General features: G+C 45.2%; 1 protein-coding gene across 3 annotated transcripts in view; it reads right to left on the reverse strand.

Moving 5' to 3' along the window:
• The window catches only part of TMEM161B (transmembrane protein 161B), a 97,946-nt gene that overhangs the window by 19,903 nt on the left and 51,246 nt on the right, over nucleotides 1-26,797 (reverse strand). For all 3 annotated transcript variants that reach the window (XM_063963971.1, XM_063963970.1, XM_063963972.1), the window contains 5 exons: nucleotides 18,251-18,402; nucleotides 15,578-15,638; nucleotides 14,224-14,364; nucleotides 13,801-13,914; nucleotides 13,148-13,322 (listed from right to left, as the gene is read on the reverse strand). In XM_063963971.1, coding sequence (XP_063820041.1) covers nucleotides 13,148-13,322; nucleotides 13,801-13,914; nucleotides 14,224-14,364; nucleotides 15,578-15,638; nucleotides 18,251-18,402 — 643 coding nt within the window. The remainder of the gene's footprint in view (nucleotides 1-13,147; nucleotides 13,323-13,800; nucleotides 13,915-14,223; nucleotides 14,365-15,577; nucleotides 15,639-18,250; nucleotides 18,403-26,797) is intronic.

Here is a 26,797-nt window from a genome sequence, read left to right on the forward strand (position 1 = left end):
GAGGGGGCATTTCCTCAAAGTCCAGCTTGTATCCCTGAGACACAATATCTATTGCCCAGGGATCCAACAGGGAGTGAACCCACGTGTGGCTGAACTTACTAAGACGTGCCCCCACCGGGCCTAGCTCCGCCTGTGGAGCCCCAGCGACATGCAGTGGATCTTGTAGAGGCCGGGGAGGACTTCTGTTCCCGGGAACTAGCTGTGTTGTGCAGCTTCTTTCCTCTGCCCCTGCCTCTGGCAAGAAAGGACGCACCTCGGACTTTCTTGTTTCTTTGTGTTCGAAAGGCTGCATTTGATAATGTCGTGCTTTCCTAGGCTGTGCAGGAATATAAGGCAAAATATCAGAATTACCAGCTATAGCTGTGGAGACCAGGTCCGAGAACCCTTCTCCACACAATCCTCAGCCTTCCATATGCCTCTTAAGTCGGCATCACCTGTCCATTGCATATTCTACAGAACACGTCAAGCAGAAATCGGCATAGCGTTGACTATAGAACCCAGTAGACTAATGTCTCTTTGGGCATGTTTTATATATATATATATATATATATATATATATATCTCTTAAGACAGCATCTTTAATATATATATATATATATATATCTATATATCTATATATATATCTATATATCTATATATATATCTATATATATATATATATATATATACACACATACATACATACTAGGGTTTCAATCTCTGCTGATAAGGTACCTGTCCACGCTGCTACAGCGCTATGAACCCATGCCGACACAATCGCCGGTCTGAGTAGAATGTGCACGCTATCTGCAGGATCCCTGAGGATAGCTGTTAAGTCAGGGCTACCTTTTGAGCAAACGTGACACCCTAGGGGAAGATTCCCATCGTATCCTGGCCCTAGTGGGGAAAGGATACTCCCTGAGAATTCTTTGTGGGAAACTGCAGTCTCTTGTCTGGAGATTCCCGCTCTTTTTCATCATGAGAGGAGGGAAATTTACCTCAGCTTTCTTCCCCTTAAACATGTGTACCCTTGTGTCAGGGACAGATGAGTCATCAGTGATATGCAAATCATCTTTTATTACAATAATCATATATTGAATACTTTTCTGCCATTTTGGCTGTAACTTTGCATTATCGTAGTCGACACTGGAGTCAGACTCCGTGTCGATATCAGTGTCTATTATTTTGGATAGTGATCATTGAGAGACTCTGAAGGTCTCTGCGACATAGGGACAGACATGGGTAGATTCCCTGTCTGTTCTCTAATCTTTTGTGCAATAAATTCACCTTAGCACTTAATTACACATATCCAAACAGGTGTCGGCGTTGTCGACGGAGACACCCTCACACACACATTTGCTCCATCTCCTGCTTAGGGGAGCCTTTTACCTCATACATGTCGACACACACGTACCGACACACCACACACTCAGGGAATGCTTATCTGAAGACAATTCCCCCATAAGGCCCCTTGGAGAGACAGAGAGAGAGAGTATGCCAGCACACACCCCAGCGCTATTAACCCAGGAATAACACAGTAACTTAATGTTAACCCAGTAGCTGCTGTTTATATTGATTTCTGCGCCTAATTATGTGCCCCCCCTCTCTTTTTACCCTCTTCTACCGTGTAACTGCAGGGAAGAGGCTGGGGAGCTTCATCTCAGCGGTGCTGTGGAGAAAAACATGGCGCTGGTGAGTGCTGAGGAAGAAGCCCCGCCCCCTCGACGGCGGGCTTCTGTCCCGCTTAAATATACATTTACTTGGCGGGGGCTCAACTGTATATATGCTAAACTTTTGCCAAAGAGGTCCCAATTGCTGCCCAGGGACCCCCCCCTGCGCCCTGCACCCTTACAGTGACCGGAGTATGTGAGGTGTGTGTGGGAGCAATGGCGCACAGCTGCAGTGCTGTGCGCTACCTCAGTGAAGGCAGGAGTCTTCTGCCGCCGATTTCGAAGTCTTCTTGCTTCTTATGCTCACCCGGCTTCTGTCTTCCGGCTCTGCGAGTGGGACGGCGGCGCGGCTCTGGGATCGGACGACGAGGGTGAGATCCTGTGTACGATCCCTCTGGAGCTAATGGTGTCCAGTAGCCTAAGAAGCAGGACCTATCTTCAGAGAGTAGGGCTGCTTCTCTCCCCTCAGTCCCACGATGCAGGGAGTCTGTTGCCAGTAGAGCTCCCTGAAAATAAAAAACCTAACAAAATACTTTCTTACAGCAAGCTCAGGAGAGCTCACTGAACAGCACCCAGCTCGTCCGGGCACAGATTCAAACTGAGGTCTGGAGGAGGGACATAGAGGGAGGAGCCAGAGCACACCAGAATCTAAATTCTTTCTTAAAGTGCCCATGTCTCCTGCGGAGCCCTTCTATTCCCCATGGTCCTTACGGAGTCCCCAGCATCCACTAGGACGTTAGAGAAATATATATTTATGTAGATAGATAGATAGATAGAATAATGTTATTAGCAATATATCTATGAACACACACAGAGCATTTCTGCTGGCTGCTTGTATTATTTTAATGACTTAAGTGCTGCCCTTTTGTTGCCGCATTCAGTCGCCCGTCTGGAACTGGACCCTCACATTCAGTGTAAAGCACAGTGGGCTTTATAGTGAATGGGAGTGCCGCTTTAAATTTTTAGCTCCAACCTGGCGAGAAGTGACAAGTTACAAAAGCTAAATATAGCCCTAGGTCTGTGCAATTATCTTGTAAGGCAGCAGGTTTACTAAATAATGTAAAGGCTAGGAACATGTACTAAGCAGTGATAAAAGTAGAGAAGTCAGCCAGTGGAGAAGTTGCCCATGACAACCAATCAGCACTGACGTAACATTATAATTTGCATACTATAAAAGTATATAGAGCAGCTGATTGGCTGCCATGGGCAACTTCTCCACTGGCTCACTTCTACACTTTTGTCACTGCTTAACACGTCTCCCTTAAAGGCAGTGTGATGACATAGATTACACTGTTCTTTAATAACAAAACAATGCAGAATAAGGCAAAAGTTCTAAAATGTACAGAAGTGTGAACTTTTCCAAAGTGATGATGATAGGCACACAATAAAATTAAGAGAAGTATGGAATCTCCTATACAGAAAGGACAGCAAAGAGGTATACAGATGGAGCCTCCCTCATTGTTGCTGTTTCTCCGCCTAAACGGAGGATTAGTCACGCCTAAGCGATAGTTCAGGTTGTTCAGTTGTTTCACGGACAGGCGCATTGAGGCATACTACATATGCAGCATGCAATACACATCTTCACCACTGGGTGACTAATGCTCCACTAATCCAGTACTGTAAAGCGAATAGCGGCGGACTGATCTACAAGCTCTGGCAAATGGTCAGTGATGACTGTAATGTTACTGTATGCTGTACACACAGACCAATGGTCAGACGGAGAAAGTCAATTTAAAAAAAAAGAACCCAATAAATCAAATCAATAAAATTAGTGTATACAGACGCAAGCGAATGTGTTAAAGCAATGGTCCATTAACGGATTATTTGAGCGTCCAAGTCCTGTATCCTAATCAATAAATAAAAATTGCATATACATACGCAAACAAAAGTGTTAAAGCAATGGTCCATTGACGTTAGGCATACAGCACTGTATGTGAGCGTCCAAGTCTCGTAGCCAATACAGCAAAACCCATGGGAAGGGTCACTGCTTACATTTACAAATGAGCATGTGTCTCTATCACCAGGCGTCGTGGCCAAGCGGAGATATCAGAACCGGAGATATCAGCGAGCAACGTGGACCCATTTTCCCATGGACTATAATGGGCCCGTCAATTCAGACCCACCATGGGTTCCAACGCTTGCTATTAGCCTTGTGGGGGTCATAGAAACTTGGGGTCACTATTCTCTGGTAGCCAATCGTCTCCCCTTCCATAACAACCCAGTTCTGAGCTGATTGGAAGCCAGAACCGGAGTAATTAAGCTTTAAGCCCATTTTAATAGGATTTTAATTACCTACCGGCAAATCCTTTTCTCGTAGTCTGTAGAGGATACTGGGGTCCACATTAATATCATGGGGTATAGACAGGTCCACTAGGAGCCATTGGCACTTTAAGAGCTTGAGAGAGTGTGGGCTGGCTCCTCCCTCTATGTCCCTCCTACCAGACTCAGTCTAGAAACTGTGCCAGAAGAGACAGACATCTTCGAGAGAAGGAATTATACACAGATAGTGGCGAGATTCATACCAGCTCACACATACAATGCAAATCAAGCTAACTAGCTTGAAACTCAAAAACCGCTGAAACATTACTTACCAAGTAACAATGCAGTACTTAACTAAAACAAAGTTGTACTGAACCAGATAACCACTGCAGGAAAACAAAGCGCAGGGTGGGCGCCCATTATCCTCTATGGACTACGAGAAAAGGATTTACCGGTAGGTAATTAAAATCCTATTTTCTCTTACGTCCTAGAGGATGCTGGGGTCCACATTAGTACCATGTGGATGTTCCAAAGCTCCCAGAACGGGAGGTAGAGCGCGGCGGCTCCTGCAGAACTGTAAGATATAAATAGAGGCGCTCATGAAAAACACACACCAAAAAATCACAGGTTTAATATCAGCCAAGGAATCAAAGTATAAAATATATATATGTTTATTAATAGTAAAAAATACTATTTCATGATGGAAAATTCACAATTAATATTCCTTATGATTTTAGTATAATGTATGAAATACAGGGAATTAAAAAATTCTTTCAAAAAATTGCATGAATTATCTGAATCTTAGTGGTGTATTCATATACTTGAAAAATCACTGAACTATACAATTCAAGAGATGTGTATCGAAATGTTGCAGTCTCTTAAGAAACACTGTTGCCACAGCTGTTAGACGTGATTCCTGAATATGTCACAATGACTGCACGTATTAATGATAGTCAGCATGGGTTAATATATAAAATACCTCTCCACAAGGGCTGGTGAACCCGAGCGTCCCCGGGTGAGTCCAAGAGATTTCCCAGTAAATAAGGAAGCTGGAGGGTACGTAGGATGTCTGAGTCTGTTTGCCGACTGCAGGGTTTGTTTGGTTATCCTGCTGATTATACCTTGCGAATGCTGTGCAGGTAATTGTGCTGGATCAGGTGATATCTTAAGCCCAGGTGTATAGGAGCGTTCCTTCCAGGCTACCTGGACGTGCGCCGTCCGCCGGTAGAGTTCAAATTGGAAGACGCTGAATGTGATGACCGTACCCGTGTGGCGTCTGCAGTTGTACGTGTAGCCAAGTGGGGATTAGCGGAACCCGTAGCCGTGCGGCGTCTGCAGCTGATCGTATAGCCCCGTGGAGAGCCGTCCAGGTGTTCAGTGATTAGCAAGAAGGGGAGGAGTCCTGACGCGTTTCGTCACGTGACCCGTGACTTTTTCAAAGATGACTCCTGTTTGCACGATGTATGAGATTTAAAGGGCTCTTAATTATGCCTCCACAGATGTAACTAGTCAGTATAATCATACCTCAATGTTCACACATGTACAGATGTAACTAGTCAGCATAATCATACATCAATGTTAACACATGTGCAGATGCAACTAATCAGTATAATCATACATCAATGATGACACATGCACTTATATACACAGAATTCCTTGGCTGTTTAAATAACAATTTATCTGGTTTAAATACCTTAAAATTATCAAACCTATTAAGATAAATTATGACATAAAAAAAGATGTATATATTAAAAAACCTGTATGATGGCGGAGCTAACACATAGATCATCAGTAAAAAAAATAGTAAATAATAAACATGATAATAGAGTGTCATAGACACCAAGAGCGATGTTAGTGTATTATATCAAAGCATATATCCCAGCTGTAATTCACAATGCATCCTATTAATGCTGAGAGCTTATATATAAATTGAGGATTATCGGAACCCTGTATGATATCAAAAACACCCATATTCATTATGAAAAAAGAGACCATAATAGAGGACATATAAATATATGTATATGTTGTATACAGAGGGACTTTTATGGCTAAAGTTGTGAATTACAGCTGGGATATATGCTTTGATATAATACACTAACATCGCTCTTGGTGTCTATGACACTCTATTATCATGTTTATTATTTACTATTTTTTTTACTGATGATCTATGTGTTAGCTCCGCCATCATACAGGTTTTTTAATATATACATCTTTTTTTATGTCATAATTTATCTTAATAGGTTTGATAATTTTAAGGTATTTAAACCAGATAAATTGTTATTTAAACAGCCAAGGAATTCTGTGTATATAAGTGCATGTGTCATCATTGATGTATGATTATACTGATTAGTTGCATCTGCACATGTGTTAACATTGATGTATGATTATGCTGACTAGTTACATCTGTACATGTGTGAACATTGAGGTATGATTATACTGACTAGTTACATCTGTGGAGGCATAATTAAGAGCCCTTTAAATCTCATACATCGTGCAAACAGGAGTCATCTTTGAAAAAGTCACGGGTCACGTGACGAAACGCGTCAGGACTCCTCCCCTTCTTGCTAATCACTGAACACCTGGACGGCTCTCCACGGGGCTATACGATCAGCTGCAGACGCCGCACGGCCACGGGTTCCGCTAATCCCCACTTGGCTACACGTACAACTGCAGACGCCACACGGGTACGGTCATCACATTCAGCGTCTTCCAATTTGAACTCTACCGGCGGACGGTGCACGTCCAGGTAGCCTGGAAGGAACGTTCCTATACACCTGGGCTTAAGATATCACCTGATCCAGCACAATTACCTGCACAGCATTCGCAAGGTATAATCAGCAGGATAACCAAACAAACCCTGCAGTCGGCAAACAGACTCAGACATCCTACGTACCCTCCAGCTTCCTTATTTACTGGGAAATCTCTTGGACTCACCCGGGGACGCTCGGGTTCACCAGCCCTTGTGGAGAGGTATTTTATATATTAACCCATGCTGACTATCATTAATACGTGCAGTCATTGTGACATATTCAGGAATCACGTCTAACAGCTGTGTCAACAGTGTTTCTTAAGAGACTGCAACATTTCGATACACATCTCTTGAATTGTATAGTTCAGTGATTTTTCAAGTATATGAATACACCATTAAGATTCAGATAATTCATGCAATTTTTTGAAAGAATTTTTTAATTCTCTGTATTTCATACATTATACTAAAATCATAAGGAATATTAATTGTGAATTTTCCATCATGAAATAGTATTTTTTACTATTAATAAACATATATATATTTTATACTTTGATTGATTCCTTGGCTGATATTGAACCTGTGATTTTTTGGTGTGTGTTTTTCATGAGCGCCTCTATTAATATCTTACAAATCGTTTAACATTATAGGAGGGCTGCACATCTCCTTATAGTGGCGAACGTGTTTTCCCACGCCATAAATTCCAGGTTCAACTCATATTTATATTTATTTTAGTTCAATATACACAAGCGCAGCAAAAGAGTTTTCTCTTTTTGTTTGGCTCCTGCAGAACTGACTGACCAAACTTCAGGTCCTCAGAGGCCAAAGTATCGAACTTGTAGAACTTTGCAAACGTGTTCGACCCAGACCAAGAAGCCGCTCTGCAAAGCTGTAAAGCAGAGACACCCCAGGCAGCCGCCAAGGAAGAACCCACCTTATGAGTGCAGTGGGCCTTAACAGACGTAGGACACGGCAATCCTGACGTAGAATATGCATGCTGGATAGTGAACCTGATCCAGCGAGAGATTGTCTGCTTAGAAGCAGAACACCCAACTTTCTTGGGATCATACAGGACAAACCGAGTCCGATTTTCTGTGACGGGCAGTCCTCTTCACATAGATTTTCAGAGCCCTTACAACATCCAAGGCAACTGGCACCACAATAGGTTGGTTGATATGAAATGCCGACACAACCTTCGGAAGGAACTGCGGATGTGTCCGGAGCTCAGCTCTATCTTCATGGAAGATCAAGCATGGGCTTTTACATGACAAAGCCCCCAACTCCGACACACGTCTAGCAGAAGCCAAGGCCAACAAAGTGACAGCCTTCCACGTGAGAAACTCGACCTCAACCTCCTGTAGAGGCTCCAACCAGTCCGACTGGAGGAAGTGCAACACCACGTTAAGATCACAGGGCGCCGTAGGCGGCACAAAGGGAGGTTGGATGTGCAGAACTCCCTTCAAAAAAGTCTGAACCTCAGTGAGGTCAGCCAACTGTTTCTGGAAGAAAATGGATAGGGCCGAAATCTGAACCTTTTACGGATCCTAACCTCAGGCCCATATCCACACCTGCTTGCAGGAAGAAGAGAAAACGCCCAAGTTGAAACTCCACCGTAGGAAATTTCTTGGACTTATGCCAAGATACATACTTTTTCCAAATGCGATGGTAATGTTTAGACGTTACTCCTTTCCTAGCCTGTATCAGGGTAGGAATGACTTTGTTCGGAATGCCTTTCCGATCTAGTATCTGGCGTTCAACCTCTATGCCGTCAAACGTAACCATGGTAAGTCTTGATAGGCGAACGGCCCCTGCTGCAGCAGGTCCTCCCAAAGAGGAAGATGCCTCGGCTCTTCTAGTAGTAGATCCAGAAGATCCACGTACCAAGACCTTCTTGGCCAATCTGGAGCAATGAGGATCGCTTGAACCCTTGTTCTCCTTATGAGCTTTAGCACTCTTGGAATGAGTGGGAGTGGTGGAAACACGTACACTGACTGGAATACCCATGGAGTCACTAGGGCGTTCACCGCCATTGCTTGCGGGTCCCTCAACCTGGAACAATATCGACGAAGCTTCTTGTTGAGATGAGAGGCCATCATGTCTATTTGGGGTACACCCCAAAGATCCGTTACCTCCTTGAACACCTCCGGATGGAGACCCCACCTCCATGGATGGAGATCGTGTCTGCTGAGGAAGTGCGCTTCCCAGTTGTCTACTCCCGGAATGAAGATTGCAGACAGTGCCAATGCGTGTTTTTCTGCCCAGAGGATGATTCTTGCTACCTCTGATATTACAGCTCTGCTCTTCGTTCCGCCCTGTCGGTTTATGTATGCCACTGTCGTTACATTGTCCGACTGCACTTGAATGGCCCGATTTCCCAGAAGATGGAGCGCTTGGAGAAGACCGTTGTAGATGGCTCTTAGTTCCAGAATGTTTATCGGCAGGCCAGCTTCCAGACTTGATCACCTTCCTTGGAAGGTTTCCCCTTGAGTGACTGCGCCTCAGCCCCGGAGACTTGCATCCGTGGTTAGAAGGATCCAGTCCCAAATCCCGAACCTGCGGCCCTTCAGAAGGTTAGGCAATTGTAGCCACCAGAGGAGGGATATCCTGGCCTTTGGCGACAGACGCATTCTCTGGTGCATGTGTAGATGAGATCCCAACCACTTGTCCAGGAGATCCAGTTGGAAGGACCGAGCATGAAACCTCCCATACTGCGGAGCCTCGTAAAATCTTCCCCAGAAGGCGAATGCACTGAGGAACCAACACCCAGGCTGGCTTCAGTACCTCCCGGACCATTGTTTGTATCACCAACGCTTTTTCCTCTGGAAGAAACACCCTCTGCAATTCCGTGTCGAGGATCATTCCTAGAAATGACAACCTCCTGGTTGGTTCCAAGTGTGATTTTGGAAGATTCAGGATCCAACCGTGTTCCCGGAGTAGATGGATCGTGAGAGCAATGGACTGTAACAACTTCTCCTTGGACGATACCTTTATCAGCAGATCGTCCAGATATGGAATTATGTTCACCCCCTGTCTGCGGAGGAGAATCATCATCTCCGCCATCACCTTGGTGAATACCCTCGGTGCTGTGGACAGGCCGAATGGCAGGGCCTGGAATTGAAAATGACAGTCCAACAGTGCGAACCGGAGATGAGCTTAATGCGGTGGCCAAATCGGAATGTGGAGGTATGCATCCTTGATATCCAGGGATACCAGGAATTCCCCCTCCTCCAGACCTGATATCACTGCCCTTAGAGACTCCATTTTGAACTTGAACTCCCTCAGGAAGGGGTTTAGTGATTTTAAGTTCAGAATGGGCCTGACCAAACCATCCGGTTTCGGTACCACGAAAAGGTTTGAATAGTAACCTTTGTTTTGCATATGGGGTGGAACTGGTATAATAACCTGTGCCTCCTCCAACTTCTGGATGGCTTCTTGTAGGATAGCCCTATCTGCCAGCAAAGCTGGCAAGCCTGATTTGAAGAAACGGTGAGGAGGGAGATTTTGAAATTCCAGCATGTACCCCTGGGACACAATATCTTGCACCCAGGGATCCAGGCCGGACGACATCCAGACGTGACTGAAATGCTTGAGTCTCTCCCCCACCGGCCTCACCTCCATGCCGCAAGGTCCACCGTCATTCTGAGGACTTTGGCGTACCTGAAGTAGGTTTCTGTTCCTGGGAACCCGCAGCAGCAAGTTTCTTGGATTTTGGCCGACCTGCTCTGAAGGAGGTGTTGGACGGCTTTGCCATTCTTGCTTTGGCAGTCCGAAAAAACTGAGATGCGGCTGAAAAAGGTTTCTTCGTAGCAGGTGCAGCTGAGGGAAGAAAAGGAGACTTACCCGCTGTAGCCGTGGAAATCCACGCATCCAACGCTTCCCCAAAGAGAGCCTGACCTGTGTAGGGTAGGGTCTCCACACCTCTCCTGGATTCCGCGTCGGCAGACCACTGGCGCAGCCAAAGTCCTCTGCGAGCCGAGACAGACATGGAAGATATCCCTGCAGCCATCGAACCCAGGTCTTTCATGGATTCCACCATAAATTCTGCAGAACCTTGAATGTTACGTAAAAACAATTCAACATCACTTTTATCTATTGTATCCAAATCCTCATGTAATGTGCCTGACCACTTTACTATAGCTTTGGAAATCCATGCACAGGCAATAGTAGGATGTAGTATCGCCCCTGAAGCGTGTATATGGATTTGAGCATAGTGTCAATTTTGCGATCAGCCGGCTCTTTTAAGGCGGTAGATCCTGGAACAGGTAAAACCACCTTTTTAGAGAGTCTGGATACAGACGCGTCAACTATGGGTGGGTTTTCCCATTTTTTCCTATCCACCTCAGGGAAGGGGAAAGCAACCAGAACCCTTCTAGGGATCTGAAATTTTTCTCCGGGTTTTCCCATGCTTTCCCAAATATAGCATTTAATTCTTTTGACGCAGGGAAGGTTAGCGAGGCTTTCAGTGAAGTAAGCCTCCTCAACCTGCTCAGGTGTTGTATCAGCAATATTCAACACATCTCTAATAAACTCTATCATCAACTGCACCCCTTCTGCAAAAGATGCCGCCACCTGCAGCACATCCCTGTCATCGTCTGCCGTGTCAGAATCGGTATCCGTGTCATCTTGCATAATCTGGGCAAGAGCACATTTGTGGGAACATGCAGTAGGGTGTCCTGAGGTAACAGAACCGGACCAAACTGCCATAGAGTTCTGTAAAACCTGAGTTGCAGATTCATTTTGTGCAACCCTAGTAGAAATCTGAGAAATCATAGTTTTAATAGAGGATAACCATTCAGGCTCCCTTGCTGTTATCTGCGCTAAGACAATGCAATCCTGATTACATGGAATGGGATCATCCTGAGAGGACATATCCTCTGCAGCATATGACACAGAGTCCCTGGACATAGCTTAATGGAGACCACAGACACTCCACACACACGGGAGGACAGACAGAGTTTCACCCTCAAGAATGGCAAGAGAGACACAGAGACTGGAGCCAAACCACACACAGCGCTTTTAAGGTATAGGGAGACCCCCCCAACCAGCGATGACAGTGCACCTTAATAGGTTACACAGTCTTTACACAGCCTCCCCTTTCTTCTAGAAACCCCTGGTACCATAAGAGATAGCTGGAGCTGCACTGGAGGGACAGCTCTCACTGACAGCGCTTCTGCAGGCAGGAAAATGGCGCTGAACGCTGCTGGGTCCGCTCTGAGGAGAAGCTCCATTCCCTTCATGGCGCTGTCATCCCGCTCTTCTGAAGACTATACTGGCCTGAGGAATTGTGCAGGCAGCGATCCTGGGACCCTCACAGCCCCACACTATGTACCACTGAGGCCTGGAGCACAGTTAGTACTGCACTCCATACCCTGTTGCCGCCATCTTCACACCGCCCCCCCGCTTGCTAGGGGGGCCGGTGACTAACTCGCCACCGATCTTCTGGCTCTGCAAAGAGGTGGCAGCATGCTGCTGGGGTGAGCGATCCCCTGTGGCGGGGAACGTTCGATCCCCACAGGAGCTCAGTGTCCTGTCAGCGGAGATAGTGGCTCAGACCCCGCAAGGCGGACACTACTCTCCCCCATAGTCCCACGAAGCAGGGAGGCTGTTGCCAGCAGCCTCCCTGAAAAATAATAAACTCTAAAAACAAACTTTTACCAGAGAAACTCTGTAGAGCTCCCCTAGCTGTGACCAGCTCCTTCGGGCACATTTTCTAAACTGAGTCTGATAGGAGGGGCATAGAGGGAGGAGCCAACACTCTCAAACTCTTAACGTTCCAATGGCTCCTAGTGTACCCGTCCATACCCCATGGTACTAATGTGGACCCCAGCTTCCTCTAGGATGTAAGAGAAAATATAATTTCATTTAAAAGCTCACGTAAATCTAACGTCAATGGACCATTGCTTTAACATGTTCGTTTGCGTCTGTATACACTATTTTATTTATTGATTTGTCTACAGGACCTCATTTCCACAGTGTATTTTAAATAGCGTAATGATATGCTCGTACAGCATTGCCCATACAGTGTACAGTAAAGTGGTTCTTGTGCTATAGTGTACTGTATTTCAATGGAGACCATACGCATGCGCAATGGTGATTTTAAAAAGCGACATCTGTTGGATGATCGCAGGTATTACACTCACTGGTAACGCCAAACACCATGATAAGCTCTGTAAGCCTGCCTACAACTAGGCACGCCGCCTTGCGCCTAGGCACGCTGCGACTCCGTAATCGGGATGAACGCCATAGACAGCATAGATGAGCAAGGCTCCATCTGTATGTAAATTACTCCACAACATTCAGGTATGGTTTATACAACAGGCAACCAAGTTATTTTCTCCTAAGAAGTTCTACCAAGATTATTAATGAAGGGAAAGACATGGAGTTTGTTACTCTATGATTAAGTAGATTTTAGGGGCGACAATCCAAATTGCTGAAAACCCAAAATCTCAAGCATTGTGACTGCATGGGATACATGCAGTCACAGGATGCTTACCATTTTCTGTAGTTCCATAGTACTAATCCTGCCAGCTTCTTTCTTCATTTGATCCACACATTTTTGGGCCAAATTTAAGTAGGCCTGCAGATGGTACCTCATCATAATTAACCTTAATCCACATAGGAGAATGATGATCCAAAGTCGAACCGTATCAAAGGCATCCTCGGTCATTCTGCCATTAACAAAAATAGCATTAATGAATGGGGCCGGTCATTGGAAGGAGATGAGAAACGAAGGTTATGAAATGGTTGCGGAATAATAAACTTTAAATAAAGCAATACAAATGGCATTTTGTGGCAATTTAGAGCCCACGTCACCTCCAAACTGAATAAAAATCAAACTCAGAACCAGAACCGATTTAAACGAACTGTATGATATGTGATGCATTCACTGTCTGTTTGATATGGTACAGTACAGGTGAGGAATATCATCTATATAGTGAGGCTTGTAAGTCTATGGTTCCAATAGAGGTCACCCAGTCCTTAAGTGGGAGAGTTGGCATTACAAGGCTGCCGAGGAACAGAAGTTCTCGATGTCCAAAATATATCCAAGAACCCAGACCTGCCCCAATGTAAAGCTTTAGAAATGTCAGATAAATAACAATTTACTAACGTTTAACAGCATATACACATATATAATATTCCACTCACAGAGGTACACTCTCCTTGCCCAGTGGTGGATTCAAGATGTAATCCTTTGTTATAGGTTTCACCCACAGCAACACCATTAACAGAGGAGATAAAAAGTTTATGTGAAGCAAAAACCTGTATTAAGAAAAAATAAAAAAGAACAAATTACTCAATGAACTGTCTGTTCTGTTTCAACATAAAGGGGGAAAAAAATCAAGTTGATTGCATAACGTAATATAAAAAAGGATAGAACAAGGAAATTAAATTAGATAAAGAAGGAACAATAACAGTTTGCACACAGGAGCTCTATGATCATGTAAAATGTATGTCAAATTGTACACCTCTGCTTTCCATCCAATGCAAAACGAAGTATGCCTATATTATAAAAACTCCAGACTTGGTGCAATGAATCAAATAATAAAATAAAGAGGTTCTGGTACTTACTGTGTCAGTGTATCTCTTGTTTGGTTTAGGGCATCAAGATGCATCTGAGCTAAACGCAGGCCAGGGAATGTCAGGAAAGCACCAATCAGAGAACACAGCACAGCCAGTAATAACTTAAACGTCAGCTTGGACACTGGGCCTCTGTATGAGAAATAAATAGCAATCTTACTCACAATGGTCAAACGGCAATACCATAGTCCTTTTTATCCATGTTTACCAAAGGGGTAAGCTTGCATCAACAATTGCATCAACAGTCCCAAATAAAAGTCTTTATTTCCATTAAGTTAAAGCAGCACTTCCCTCTAGACATAACCTTTTACTAAGGTTCTCTTCCCGTAGCCAGAGTCCCAGCGGGCTGCTACAAATAGTGATGTTCCCCAGGCTATGCCAGTTCCATAATAACATGTGTCAGTTTAATTAACTTTAAATGGCAGTGGATGGGAAGGTATAAGCAGGTTAACAATCTCTTTTTAAATGTAAAAGAACAAAAAACAGAAGGCTTTTTTGTTGTTGTTTGGGAATCCATTATTGATACTCTACAAACACGTCAAACAACAAACTGGAAACTGCTTTAACTCTACATTATTTCCTGATTGTATATACAGTACAGATGGGTCCACGGTTATCTTGACTAGTTTTCTGCGCCTAGGCACAACATGATTTATTAGCATAAACCCTTCATCTATTGTTCTCAGCTGCAATACAATACAGAGAACAATACAGCAGGGTATTAAATGGGGGTACTCACGGAGCGATATTCTAAGCAATCTGACTAGATTGCTTAGAATATCAGCATGATCGCTCCGTGTGTAGCCCCTCAGCGATAGCGATGCGCGGCCCCGCACATCGCTATCGCTGCTGCTAGATTGGCCTGCATGCAGGCCAATCTAGCGGGTCGCTCACTGCACCCGCTGGGTGAAGTGAGCGGCCCCCCCGTCTCCCCCCGCACGCTCAGCACAGATCGCGCTGTGCTGAGCGGCAGGAGAGATGTGTGCTGAGCGGTTCGCTCAGCACACATCTCTCCTGCATCGGCCCGTGGGTACTGGGCTTAAATCATTACAGCAGGGGATTAAGTCCGACTGGCCAGTCTCAGTTAATCCTATTAAAGGTCAAGGTAAACGTGGACCCATCTGTATGTCTTCTTCGTTATTTATTAGAGATAGCTAGTGGTTGCAGGTGATCCTTCCCTATTCCACAAACAAACAAGGTGCATGAGATTCATATTCAAGATTTACATTAGGTAGACATCATTACCTAAATGAAAACCATACTGTTTTTAAATGTTAGCATAGCTATTGTAATAAATAGCAGTATGTGAACAGCCTAGGAAAGCCAAGATTCCAGGACTACTTACTGGGAGTCTAAGCCTTGCTTTTTCAAAAACTTAACAGCACTTTCTGAAAAATTTGAAAAACCTAGAGAAAAATAAATTAAAATCAACAGTCAGAAACACTATTTCTGAAATGGAACTGGAGATATTTAACAAGTGAAGGACCCCCCTCCCCCAACTCAGATCCAATACTGCAGACATATTAATACTTGAGGTCAATAAATAGTGCTTCCAACAACATATTTTAATCCTTTAACATTTGTTGTTGTGCAATGGAATAGTCAGTATTAAGGAGGTTATTCAAAGTTGTTAGCAAACCAAAAAAGTTAGGTGGGGCAGATGTAACAAGTACAGAGAGAGTTAGATTTGGTGGGGTATATTGTTTCTGTGCAGGGTAAAAACTGGCTGCTTTTTTTTTACACTGCAATTTAGATTTCAGATTGAACACACCCCACCAACATCTAACTCTCTCTGCACATGTTACATCTGCCCCCCCTGCAGTGCACATGGTTTTGCTCAACTGCTAACAAATTTGCTGGTACGATCAACTCTGAATTAGAATACAAACAAGGAAAAAGTTCCTGCGCACTGAACAGAAAGGGTATCTGACACTGTAAATTAGGTGTCTGTGGATGGTAGAACCCAAATGCTGATATGTCTCAATCAGAAAAATAATAAATAAACAATCCCAATAGAGTCAATTGGAGTCGCAGTCAAATAAAAAGTCACTGGTTATTATAGAAGTCTCTTATTTGGTCTCCTCATGGATTTTCCAAACTGTGCAAATGGCCAATGGTAGTGAACTTGTAACTAGTCGTTCCACTGTAAGTCAGTTCCCTGTCATTGTCCTCAATTGGTTCACATGGGAGACAAATAATGGAGAATCGTAGTGCAGACGTACAAAATTTTATTACTACAAGTTTACAATTAAGACACCTTGACAAAGACCCTACAGGTTGAAACGCGTTGGTGTTTTGCTGCCCAGGACCTGGTGAAGGTACAGCTTAATAGGGGAAGCTTCATAATTACCCCTATGTGTGTGAAATTGTGCCTTCCACTGAAGGTCACTTTGGGTACGCGTGCTAATTTTATCTACCATTTTTAATTGTGAACTTGTAATACAGGTTGAGTATCCCTTATCCAAAATGCTTGGGACCAGAGGTATTTTGGATATCGGATTTTTCCGTATTTTGGAATAATTGCATACCATAATGAGATATCATGGTGATGGGGCCTAAATCTAATCAAAGAATGCATTTATGTGTCATGTACACCTTATACACACAGCCTGAAGGCAATTTTAGCCAATATTTTTTATAACTTTGTGCATTAAACAAAGTGTGTGTACATTCACACAATTCATTTATGTTTCATATACACCTTATACACACAGCCTGAAGGTCATTTAATACATTATTTTTAATAACTTTGTGTGTTAAACAAAGTTGAGCCATCAAAAAACACAAGTTTCACTATCTCACTCAAAAAAGTCTGTATTTCGGAATATTCCGTATTTCGGAATATTTGGATATGGGATACTCAACCTGTAATAAAATTTTGTACGTCTGCACTACAATTCTCCATTATTTGTCTTCCATGTGAACCAATTGAGGACAATGACAGAGAACTGACTTACAGTGGGACGACTAGTTACAAGTTCACTACCATTGGCCATTTGCACAGTTTGGAAGATCCATGAGGAGACCAAATAAGAGACTTCTATAATAACCAGTGACTTTTTATTTGACTGCGACTCCAATTGACTCTATTGGGATTGTTTATTTATTATTTTTCTGATTGAGACATATCAGCATTTGGGTTCTACCATCCACAGACACCTAATTTACAGTGTCAGATACCCTTTCTGTTCAGTGCGCAGGAACTTTTTCCTTGTTTGTATTGTTGTTTAGTGATTGGCGTTAGTCACTTTTAAGTTCCAGCAGCCTGTCCATAAGCAAGGCGCGCAGGTGGTTGATTTTTGTTTGTTTTTCAACTCTGAATTAGGCACATAGACCGCAGTGCAGCATGGTTTTGCTCACTGAATACCTAATGCAGAGTTGTGCGTAAACCGGGCGCAATTGCTGCTGTACATCTGTATGACGGGTATACAGACATACTGGTCAAAGTAAAAATTCAAATGTGGAGGTGTGGAAAATGTAGTAACTGACTGGAATTTACGAAGAATTACAACTGAAGCAGATGCCGTATGACATAGGTCTTTATGTTTATATATATTTCCCAAATACACGCACAGGCATATAGGGGGTAATTCCGGGTTGATCGCAGCAGCAAATTTGTTAGCAGTTGGGCAAAACCATGTGCACTGCAGGTGTGACAGATATAACATGTGCAGAGACAGTTAGATTTGGGTGGGTTATTTTGTTTCTATGCAGAGTAAATACTGGCTGCTTTATTTTTACACTGCAATATAGATTTCAGTTTCAACACACCCCACCCAAATCTAACTCTCTCTGCACATGTTTCATCTACCCCCTTGCAGTGCACATGGTTTTGCCCAACTGCTAACAAATTTGCTGCTACAATCAACTCTGAATTAGGTCCATTGACCGCATATATAATTTGTAATATTTGCTTAAGCTTTACAATGGCAGGCAGTAATGGAAAACATTCTCCACTAAATGCAGCGCTATGTTCTATTTGTGCAAATACTGTACCACATTTCTGTAGCTTGCTCACCAGTCTCTAGTCCGAACTCCAAATAGTTCTCTGTCACAATGAGGATTGCCATGGCTTTGACAAAGAAAAAGAATCCGAATGTAATACACACAGATCTCTCCCCGCCATCTTCAACTTTAAAGTAATGGGTTGTCAGAGAGAATAGCACTTTTCTGGACATGAACAGTCAAGAAAAACAAAGATCTTTATATTGCTGGATTAAGTTTAGCTGTCACCATTTAGGGATGGATGTGCTGAGGAGTGTGCCCAATCTTTACAGAGCTCCTGACAAATTTAGATCTAAAACCATCACAATCTTCTTAGTAAAATCATGAAAATGCAAATAGTTACGTAATGTCATTTGACTGTGGTGCCATAAAAAACCCATGTAACAAATCATATATAGATAAGTCTGTAAAATAGGATTTTAATTACCTACCGGCAAATCCTTTTCTCGCAGTCCGTAGAGGATGCTGGGGTCCATATTAGTACCATGGGCTATAGACGGGTCCACTGGAGCCATTGGCACTTTAAGAGTTTAACAGTGTGGGCTATGCCCCTCCAACCAGACTCAGTCTAGAAACTGTGCCCGAGGAGACAACATACTTCGAGAGAAGGAAATACACAGATAGTGGCGAGATTCATACCAGCTCACACAATAAGGCAAATCCGGCCAACAGGCCGGAGAACTCAGCAATAGCTGAAATAGTACTGAAACAGGAACAAACACAGAACTTACCTAGGAACCAGGTAGTACTGAACCAAATAACCACTGCAGGATAAAGAAGCGCTGGGCGGGCGCCCAGCATCCTCTACGGACTACAAGAAAAGGATTTACCGGTAGGTAATTAAAATCCTTTTTTCTCTTACGTCCTAGAGGAAGCTGGGGTCCATATTAGTACCATGGGGATGTACCAAAGCTCCCAGAACGCGAAGGAGAGCGCGCAGGCTTCTGCAGAACTGATTGACCAAACTTGAGGTCATCAGAGGCCAAAGTATCGAACTTGTAAAACTTAGCAAACGTGTTCGTACCAGACCAAGTAGCTGCTCGGCAAAGCTGCAAGGCCGAGACACCCCGGGCAGCTGTCCAGGAAGAACCCACTTTACGAGTAGAGTGGGCCTTAACCGATTTCGGACACGGCAATCCTGCCATAGAATAGGCATGCTGGATGGTGAACCTGATCCAGCGAGAAATCGACTGCTTAGAAGCAGGACACCCAATTTTCTTAGGCTCATAGAGGACAAACAGAGGGTTAGATTTCCTGAGACGAGCAGTCCTCTTCACATAAATCTTCAAAGTCCTCACAACATCCAAAGCCTTTGAAGCAATTGAGGACTCAGTAGCCACTGGCACCACAATAGGTTGGTTGATATGAAAAGCCGACACAACCTTAGGAAGGAACTGTGGACAAGTCCTGAGAAGACCAGATAGGGACTTTTACAGGACAAAGCCCCCAATTCCGACACACGTCGAGCAGAAGCCAAGGCCAACAAAGTTACCGCCTTCCATGTGAGAAACTTGATTTCAGCCTCCTGTAGAGGCTCAAACCAATCCGATTGCAGGAACTGCAACACCACATCAAGATCCCATGGTGCCGTTGGCACCACAAAAGGGGGCTGGATGTGCAGAACCCCTTTCAATAAGGTCTGAACCTCAGGGAGGACAGCCAATTGTTTCTGGAAGAAAATGGATAAGGCTGAAATCTGGACCTTGATGGAGCCCAATCTCAGGCCCAAATCCACACCTGCTTGCAGGAAAAGGAGAAACCGTCCAAGTTGAAACTCCACCGCAGGAAACTTCTTGGATTCACACCAAGACACATACTTTTTCCAAATGCGATGGTAATGTTTAGACGTTACCGCCTTCCTAGCCTGTATCAGGGTAGGAATAACCTCGCTCAGAATACCCTTCCGAGTTAAGATCTGGAACTCAACCGCCATGCCGTCAAACGTAGCCGTGGTAAGTCTTGATAAGCGAACGGCCCCTGCAGTAGAAGATCCTCCTGAAGAGGCAGAGGCCTTGGATCTTCCAGGAGGAGATCCGGTAGATCTGCATACCAAGCCCTCCTTGGCCAGTCCGGAGCAATGAGGATTGCCAGAACCTTTGTTCTTTTTACAAGCTGTAGAACTCTTGGAATGATAGGAAGTGGAGGGAACACATACACTGACGGGAACACACACTGTGTTACCAGTGCGTCCACCGCCACTGCTTGTGGGTCTCTCGACCTGGAACAGTACCTCTGCAGCTTCTTGTTGAGGCGGGAGGCCATCATGTCTATGTGAGGAACCCCCCACTAACCGGTTACCACCTAGAACCCCTCCGGGTGGAGGCCCCACTCTCCTGGATGGAGATAGTTTCTGCTGAGGAAGTCCGCTTCCCAGTTGTCGACTCCCAGAATGAAGACTGCTGACATCGCTACAGCGTGCCTTTCTGCCCCAGAGGAGGAATCTTGTCACCTCTGACATTGCAGCCCTGCTCTTCGTTCCGCCTTGTCGGTTTATGTAGGCCGCTGTGGTCATGTTGTCCGACTGCACCTGAACAGCCCGATCCTGTAGAAGGTGTGCCGCTTGAAGAAGGCCGTTGTATACGGCTCTTAGCTCCAGGATATTTATCGGAAGAAGGGATTCCTGACTTGATCACCTTCCTTGGAAGGTTTCCTCTTGAGCGACTGCTCCCCAACCTCTTAGACTTGCATCCGTGGTTAGAAGGATCAAGTCCTGAACTCCGAACCTTCGGCCCTCCAGAAGGTGAGGTAGTTGCAGCCACCAGAGGAGCGAAATCCTTGCTTTCGGCGAAACAGATGTATCCTCTGGTGCATAAGTAGGTGAGATCCCTACCACTGGTCCAAGAGATCCAGTTGAAAGGACCGAGCGTGAAACCTTCCGTACTGCAGAGCCTCATAGGAGGCAACCATCTTCCCCAGAAGGCGCATGCACTGATGAACAGATACCCGGGCCAGCTTCAAGACATCCCGGACCATTGTTTGAATCACCAACGCTTTCTCCACCGCTAGAAACACCCTCTGCACCTTCGTGTCGAGGATCATCCCCAGGAAAGACAGCCTCCTTGTCGGCTCCAGATGAGACTTTGGAAGGTTCAGGATCCAACCATGCCCCTTGAGCAGATGTGTCGTGAGAGCAATGGATCTTAACAACTTCTCTCTGACCGATGCCTTGATCAGCAGGTCGTCCAGATACGGAATTATGTTCACCCCCTGCTTGCGGAGGAGAACCATCATCTATGCCATCACCTTCGTGAAGATCCTCGGTGCTGTGGAGAGACCGAATGGCAGTGCCTGAAACTGATAGTGATCGTCTAACAGTGCAAACCTGAGGTAAGCCTGATGCGGCAACCAAATGGGAATGTGGAGGTATGCATCCTTGATGTACAGGGACACCAGGAACTCCCCTTCCGTCAGTCCTGAGATAACCGATCGCAGAGACTCCATTTTGAATTTGAAGTCCCTGAGATAAGGGTTCAATGATATCAAGTTTAGAATTGGCCTGACCGAACCATCCGGCTTCGGTACCACAAAAAGGTTCGAATAGTAACCTTTGTTCAGCTGATGAGGTGGAACTGGAACAATGACCTCCAACAATACCAATTTTCAGATAGCATCCAGTAAAAAGACGGCAAGCCTGATTTGAAGAATCGGTGAGGTGGGAGCGTTTGAAACTCCAGCCTGTACCCCCGGGACACGATATCCTGTATCCAGGCTGGACGACACCCAGACGTGGCTGAAATGCCAGAGTCTCGCTCCCACCTGAACTACTTCCAGGCTGTGCGGTGCACCGTCGTGCTGAGGACTTTGAGGCACCAGAAGCAGGCTTTTGGTCCTGGGAACCTGCGGGAGCAGGCTTTTTGGATTTGGCACGATCACCTCCAAAGTAGGTGTGAGAGGGCTTGTTCTTTCTAGTCCTAGTGGGCCGAAAGGGCTGTGACGTGTTGGGAGAAAAAGGCTTCTTCGTAGCTGGTGCAGCTGAGGGGAGAAAAGGAGACTTACCCGCTGTAGCTCTGGCAATCCACGCATCCAGCGCCTCCCCAAACAGAGCCTGACCTGTATAGGGTATGCTCTCCACACTTTTCCTGGATTCCGCGTCCGCAGACCATTGGCGCAGCCAAACACCCCTGCGAGCCGAGACGGACATGGAGGAGATCCCCGCAGCCATGGAACCCAGATCCTTCATGGATTCCACCAGAATCCCTGCAGAATCCTGTGTGTTACGTAAAAACAAATCAACGTCACCTTTATCCATCGTAGTCAAATCCTCCTGCAGAGTGATTGACCACTTTGCTATTGCTTTTGAAATCCATGCACAGGCAATAGTAGGCCGCAGCATCGCCCCTGAAGCCGTGTATATGGATTTGAGCGTAGCATCCACCTTGCGATCCGCCGGGTCTTTCAACGCGGTAGATCCAGGGACAGGCAAAACCACTTGTTTTGACAGCCTGGAAACAGAGGCGTCAACTATAGGCGGGGACTCCCATTTTTTCCTATCGTCTTCCGGGAAGGGAAAAGCAACCAGAACCCTTTTAGGGATCTGGAATTTTTTCTCGGTGTTTTCCCTGGCCTTTTAAAAAATGGCATTTAATTCCTTAGAAGCAGGGAAGGTGAGAGGGGCTTTCTTACCATCTGTGAAAAAAAACCTCCTCAACCTGCTCAGGAGGTGCGTCAGAAATATGTAACACATCCCGCATGGCCTCAATCATCAACTGCACCCCCTTAGCAAAAGATGCCGTCCCCCTTGACACATCGCCATCACCGTCTGCTGTGTCAGAATCAGTATCCGTGTCATCCTGCGTAATTTGGGCAAGAGCACATTTGTGAGAATGTACCGCAGGGGGCCCCGGGTGAGCAGTATCAGACCATACTGTCACAGAGGACTGCAATACCCGAGTTGCATGCTCAGTCCTTGCAACCCTTTCAGAAATCTGAGAAATAGCCCCCATAAGAGGCTAACCTCTCCGGTTCCCTAGTCGGGATCTGCGCTACAACAGTGCAATCCTGATTACATGGGATGGGATCTTCCCGAGAAGATATATCCTCTGCAGCATATGAGACAGTCTCTCTAGACATGGTTGCTTGCACACCCCACATACACACAGGGTACAGGGCAGACAGAGTTTCACCCCCAAGAATGGCAGAGAGACACAGAGATTGGAGCCAACCCACACACAGCGCTATACAAGTATAGGGAGACCCTTAACAAGCACTGACTGTGTCCCTTAATAGGTGACACAGTCTATACACAGCCTCCCCTCCCTTCTACAACTCCCTGGTACCGTACAGATAACTGGAGTTGCTATGGATGGACTGCTCTTCACAGGCAGCGTGTCAGCAGGCAGGAAAATGGCGCTGAACGCTGCTAGGTCAGCTCTGAGAAGCTTCGCCCCCTTAATGGCGCTGTCTTCCCGCTCATCCAAGATTATACAGGCCTGAGGATTTTGTGCTGGCTGAGATCCGAGGATCCCGACACGCTTTCTGGTCAGTGTAGAGTTAATGCGCCGGCACAGGGCGCCCCTCACAGCGCCGCACAATGTACCGCTGTGCCCCTGGAGCGGTCAGTACTACCCTACCCGCCATCTTCACATCAGCTCCCCACTTGTCAGGGAGCCGATGACTCACTCACCACACTTCAGCTCTGCAAGGGGGTGGCGGCATGCTGCCAGGGTGAGCGTTCCCCTGCGGCGGGGAGCGATCTATCCCCTCTGAAGCTCAGTGTCCAGTCAGCGGAGACAGTGACTCAGACCCCGCAGGGCGGACACTGCTCCCCCCCTCAGTTCCTCGATGCAGGGAGGCTGTTGCCAGCAGCCTCCCTGTAAAATAACAAACTCTAAAAAAAAACTTTTACTAAAGAAGCTCTGTAGAGCTCCCTTAGCTGTGACCGGCTCCTCCGGGCACATTTTCTAAACTGGGTCTGGTAGGAGGGGCATAGAGGGAGGAGCCAGCCCGCACTGTTAAACTCTTAAAGTGCCAATGGCTCCTGGTGGACCAGTCTATATCCTATGGTACTAATATGGACCCCAGCATCCTCTAGGACGTAAGAGAAATCATGATTAAATTAAAAGTGTACTACACTATTAACCATATTACACTTGGAAAGCGCAATGGAATATGCTGGCGTTGTATTAGTAAATGCTAAAAATATACGTTATGGTAAGAACTTACCGTTGATAACGGTATTTCTCCTATGTCCACAGGTTTCCACAGGATAACACTGGGATATGATGGAGCAACAGCGGATTGGCACCAAACGATCACAGGCTTTCTGGCCTCCCAGAATGCACCGGGCTCGTCCATATAATCCCGCCCAATGACTGAGTCAAATCAGTTGTTTCCAAAGCATTTAGGCAGGAGCATTATGTAGAACCCTATTCGGGTGAGAAGAACACACATGCACACCCTTCCATGCAAAAGGGAAGAGTTTAGTGAGTATAAAGATTCTCAAATCAGGTTCGTCAGGGTGGGATCCCTGTGGAAACCTGTGGACATAGGAGAAATACCATTATCAACGGTAAGTTCTTACCATAACGTATATTTCTCCGGCAGGATCCACAGGTTATCCACAGGATAACATTGGGACTTCCCAAAGCAATTTTTAGTGGTGAGGACGCTCCTGATTAATAGGAGAACTTCACGTCCCAATTGAGCATCATGAGAGGCAAAGATATCCCAGGTATAATGTCTGATTGAATGTGTTTATTGGAAGCCATGTGGCTGCCTTACATATCTGTTCTGCTCAAGTACAATATTGTGCTACCCATGAATGACCTACCTTACATGTAGAGTGAGCAGAGACATTAGCCGGAACAGGGAGATCAGCTTAAGAATATGCTTCTGAAATCGGCATTCGAAGCCATCTTGCTAGCGTCCGTTTAGTAGCAGGCCATCTCCGCTTGTGAAAACCGTAGAGGATTAAAAGAGAATTTGTCTTTCTAATGGCACTGGTACGATCCATGTAGATCCTTAACGCCCGGACTACGTCCAGCGACGCATCTCCCGCAGAAAATCCTGATTCCTGAAAAACCAGGACCATAATATCTTCATTAAGGTGGAATATAGATCACCCCTTAGGAAAATACCCAGACCTAGTTCTGAGAACTACTTTATCTGGATGACATCAGAAAAGGAGATTAACATGACAGTGCTCCTAAATCCGACACTCTTCTAGCTGATGCCATAGTCAGCCGAACGAGAACTTTAGCTGTCAACCATTTAAAATCCACTTCACTTAGTGGTTTAAACAGAGCAACTTGACAGGCTTTGAGGACTAGATTTAGATTCCCTGACCCTGTAGTAGAAAAAAGGGAAGGTTGAATGCGTAGCATTCCCTGGGAAAAAGTGCGCACATCCTGCATTTTGTTTTTCTTTCGGAACCATACAGTCAATGCTGACACTTGTATTTCCAAGGAAGCCACCGCTAAACCTTTATCTATTCCTGTTTGAAAGAATGCTAAAACCCTGGATTTCGGGACCATACTTCTTTTATTGCACCAATGAATATAAGCTTGCGCTATTTGGTTAAATACGAGTCAATCAAGTTTTTCCTTGCTCTGAGCATTTGTGAGAATCCTCTGGACTTCAGTATATAGATTTCAAGAGCCACGCCATCAAAACAGTTGATCCAGATATCTGAGATAATCAAGGACCCTGTCTTAGTCTGGGCGTAGAGTAAACAGAAAAAATATTCAACATTTTTTGCGGATCCGTGTACCAACACCTTCTGGGCCAAGCCAGGGCTTATTAGAATCTCGGCATCTTTGTTGTATTTTCCTCACTCTACTGAGTAGCAGGATGATTTGAGAAACACATAAGAGAAATAAATTTCCCATTAAAAAGACATCCACAAGGATCACTTCCTTTGTTCCTGACCCTATTATGGCTTGTTGCTCAGATGGGACACCATGAGAATCATCTCTGGCCAAGCCCACCTGTCTACCCGAGTCTGAAATGACCTTAGGGTGCAAAGCCCATTCATTTACCTGAATGACATGTCGACTGAGAAATCAGCTCTTCAGTTTAGGACTCCCGGAACACACCCTGCGGACAAGGCTGGAAGATGGAGTTCTGCACACTTTAGTATGTGATTTACCTCCTTTCGTGCTTATTTATCTGCGTGTTCCTCTCTGAAAGTTGAGGTACACTACTGCCATTTCCTTGTCCTTGCGGATCTGGACAGATCTTCCTTTAGGAATGTCCCGTGCCTGAATCAGGACCCAGTATATGGCCTGAAGTGCTAACAGATTTATTAGCAGGCACCTTTCTTCTGTGGTTCATTATCCCTGGAATCATAATTTTCCGGATAATGGCTTCCATAGCCGTGAAGACTTGTATTTGTTGTCAGAATTTCCCCACCTGATATCCAAGAAGAAAAAAGGTATCCTCTGATCTAGATGGAAGGTCTGTAGCCCCCAGGCTACTTCTTACCTTTTTTTTGCCAGTACCACGTACTTGTTTGTGTACTGTCCATCTGGCCCATCTACAGCACCTGGCATTCACAGATGGTCTGGCGCTCAGAGAATTTAACCAGGTACAACACTGCTTAACTTCCAACATCAATTGAGAT

This window comes from Pseudophryne corroboree, chromosome 1 (assembly GCF_028390025.1).
Source record: "Pseudophryne corroboree isolate aPseCor3 chromosome 1, aPseCor3.hap2, whole genome shotgun sequence".
Classification (NCBI taxonomy): domain Eukaryota; kingdom Metazoa; phylum Chordata; class Amphibia; order Anura; family Myobatrachidae; genus Pseudophryne; species Pseudophryne corroboree.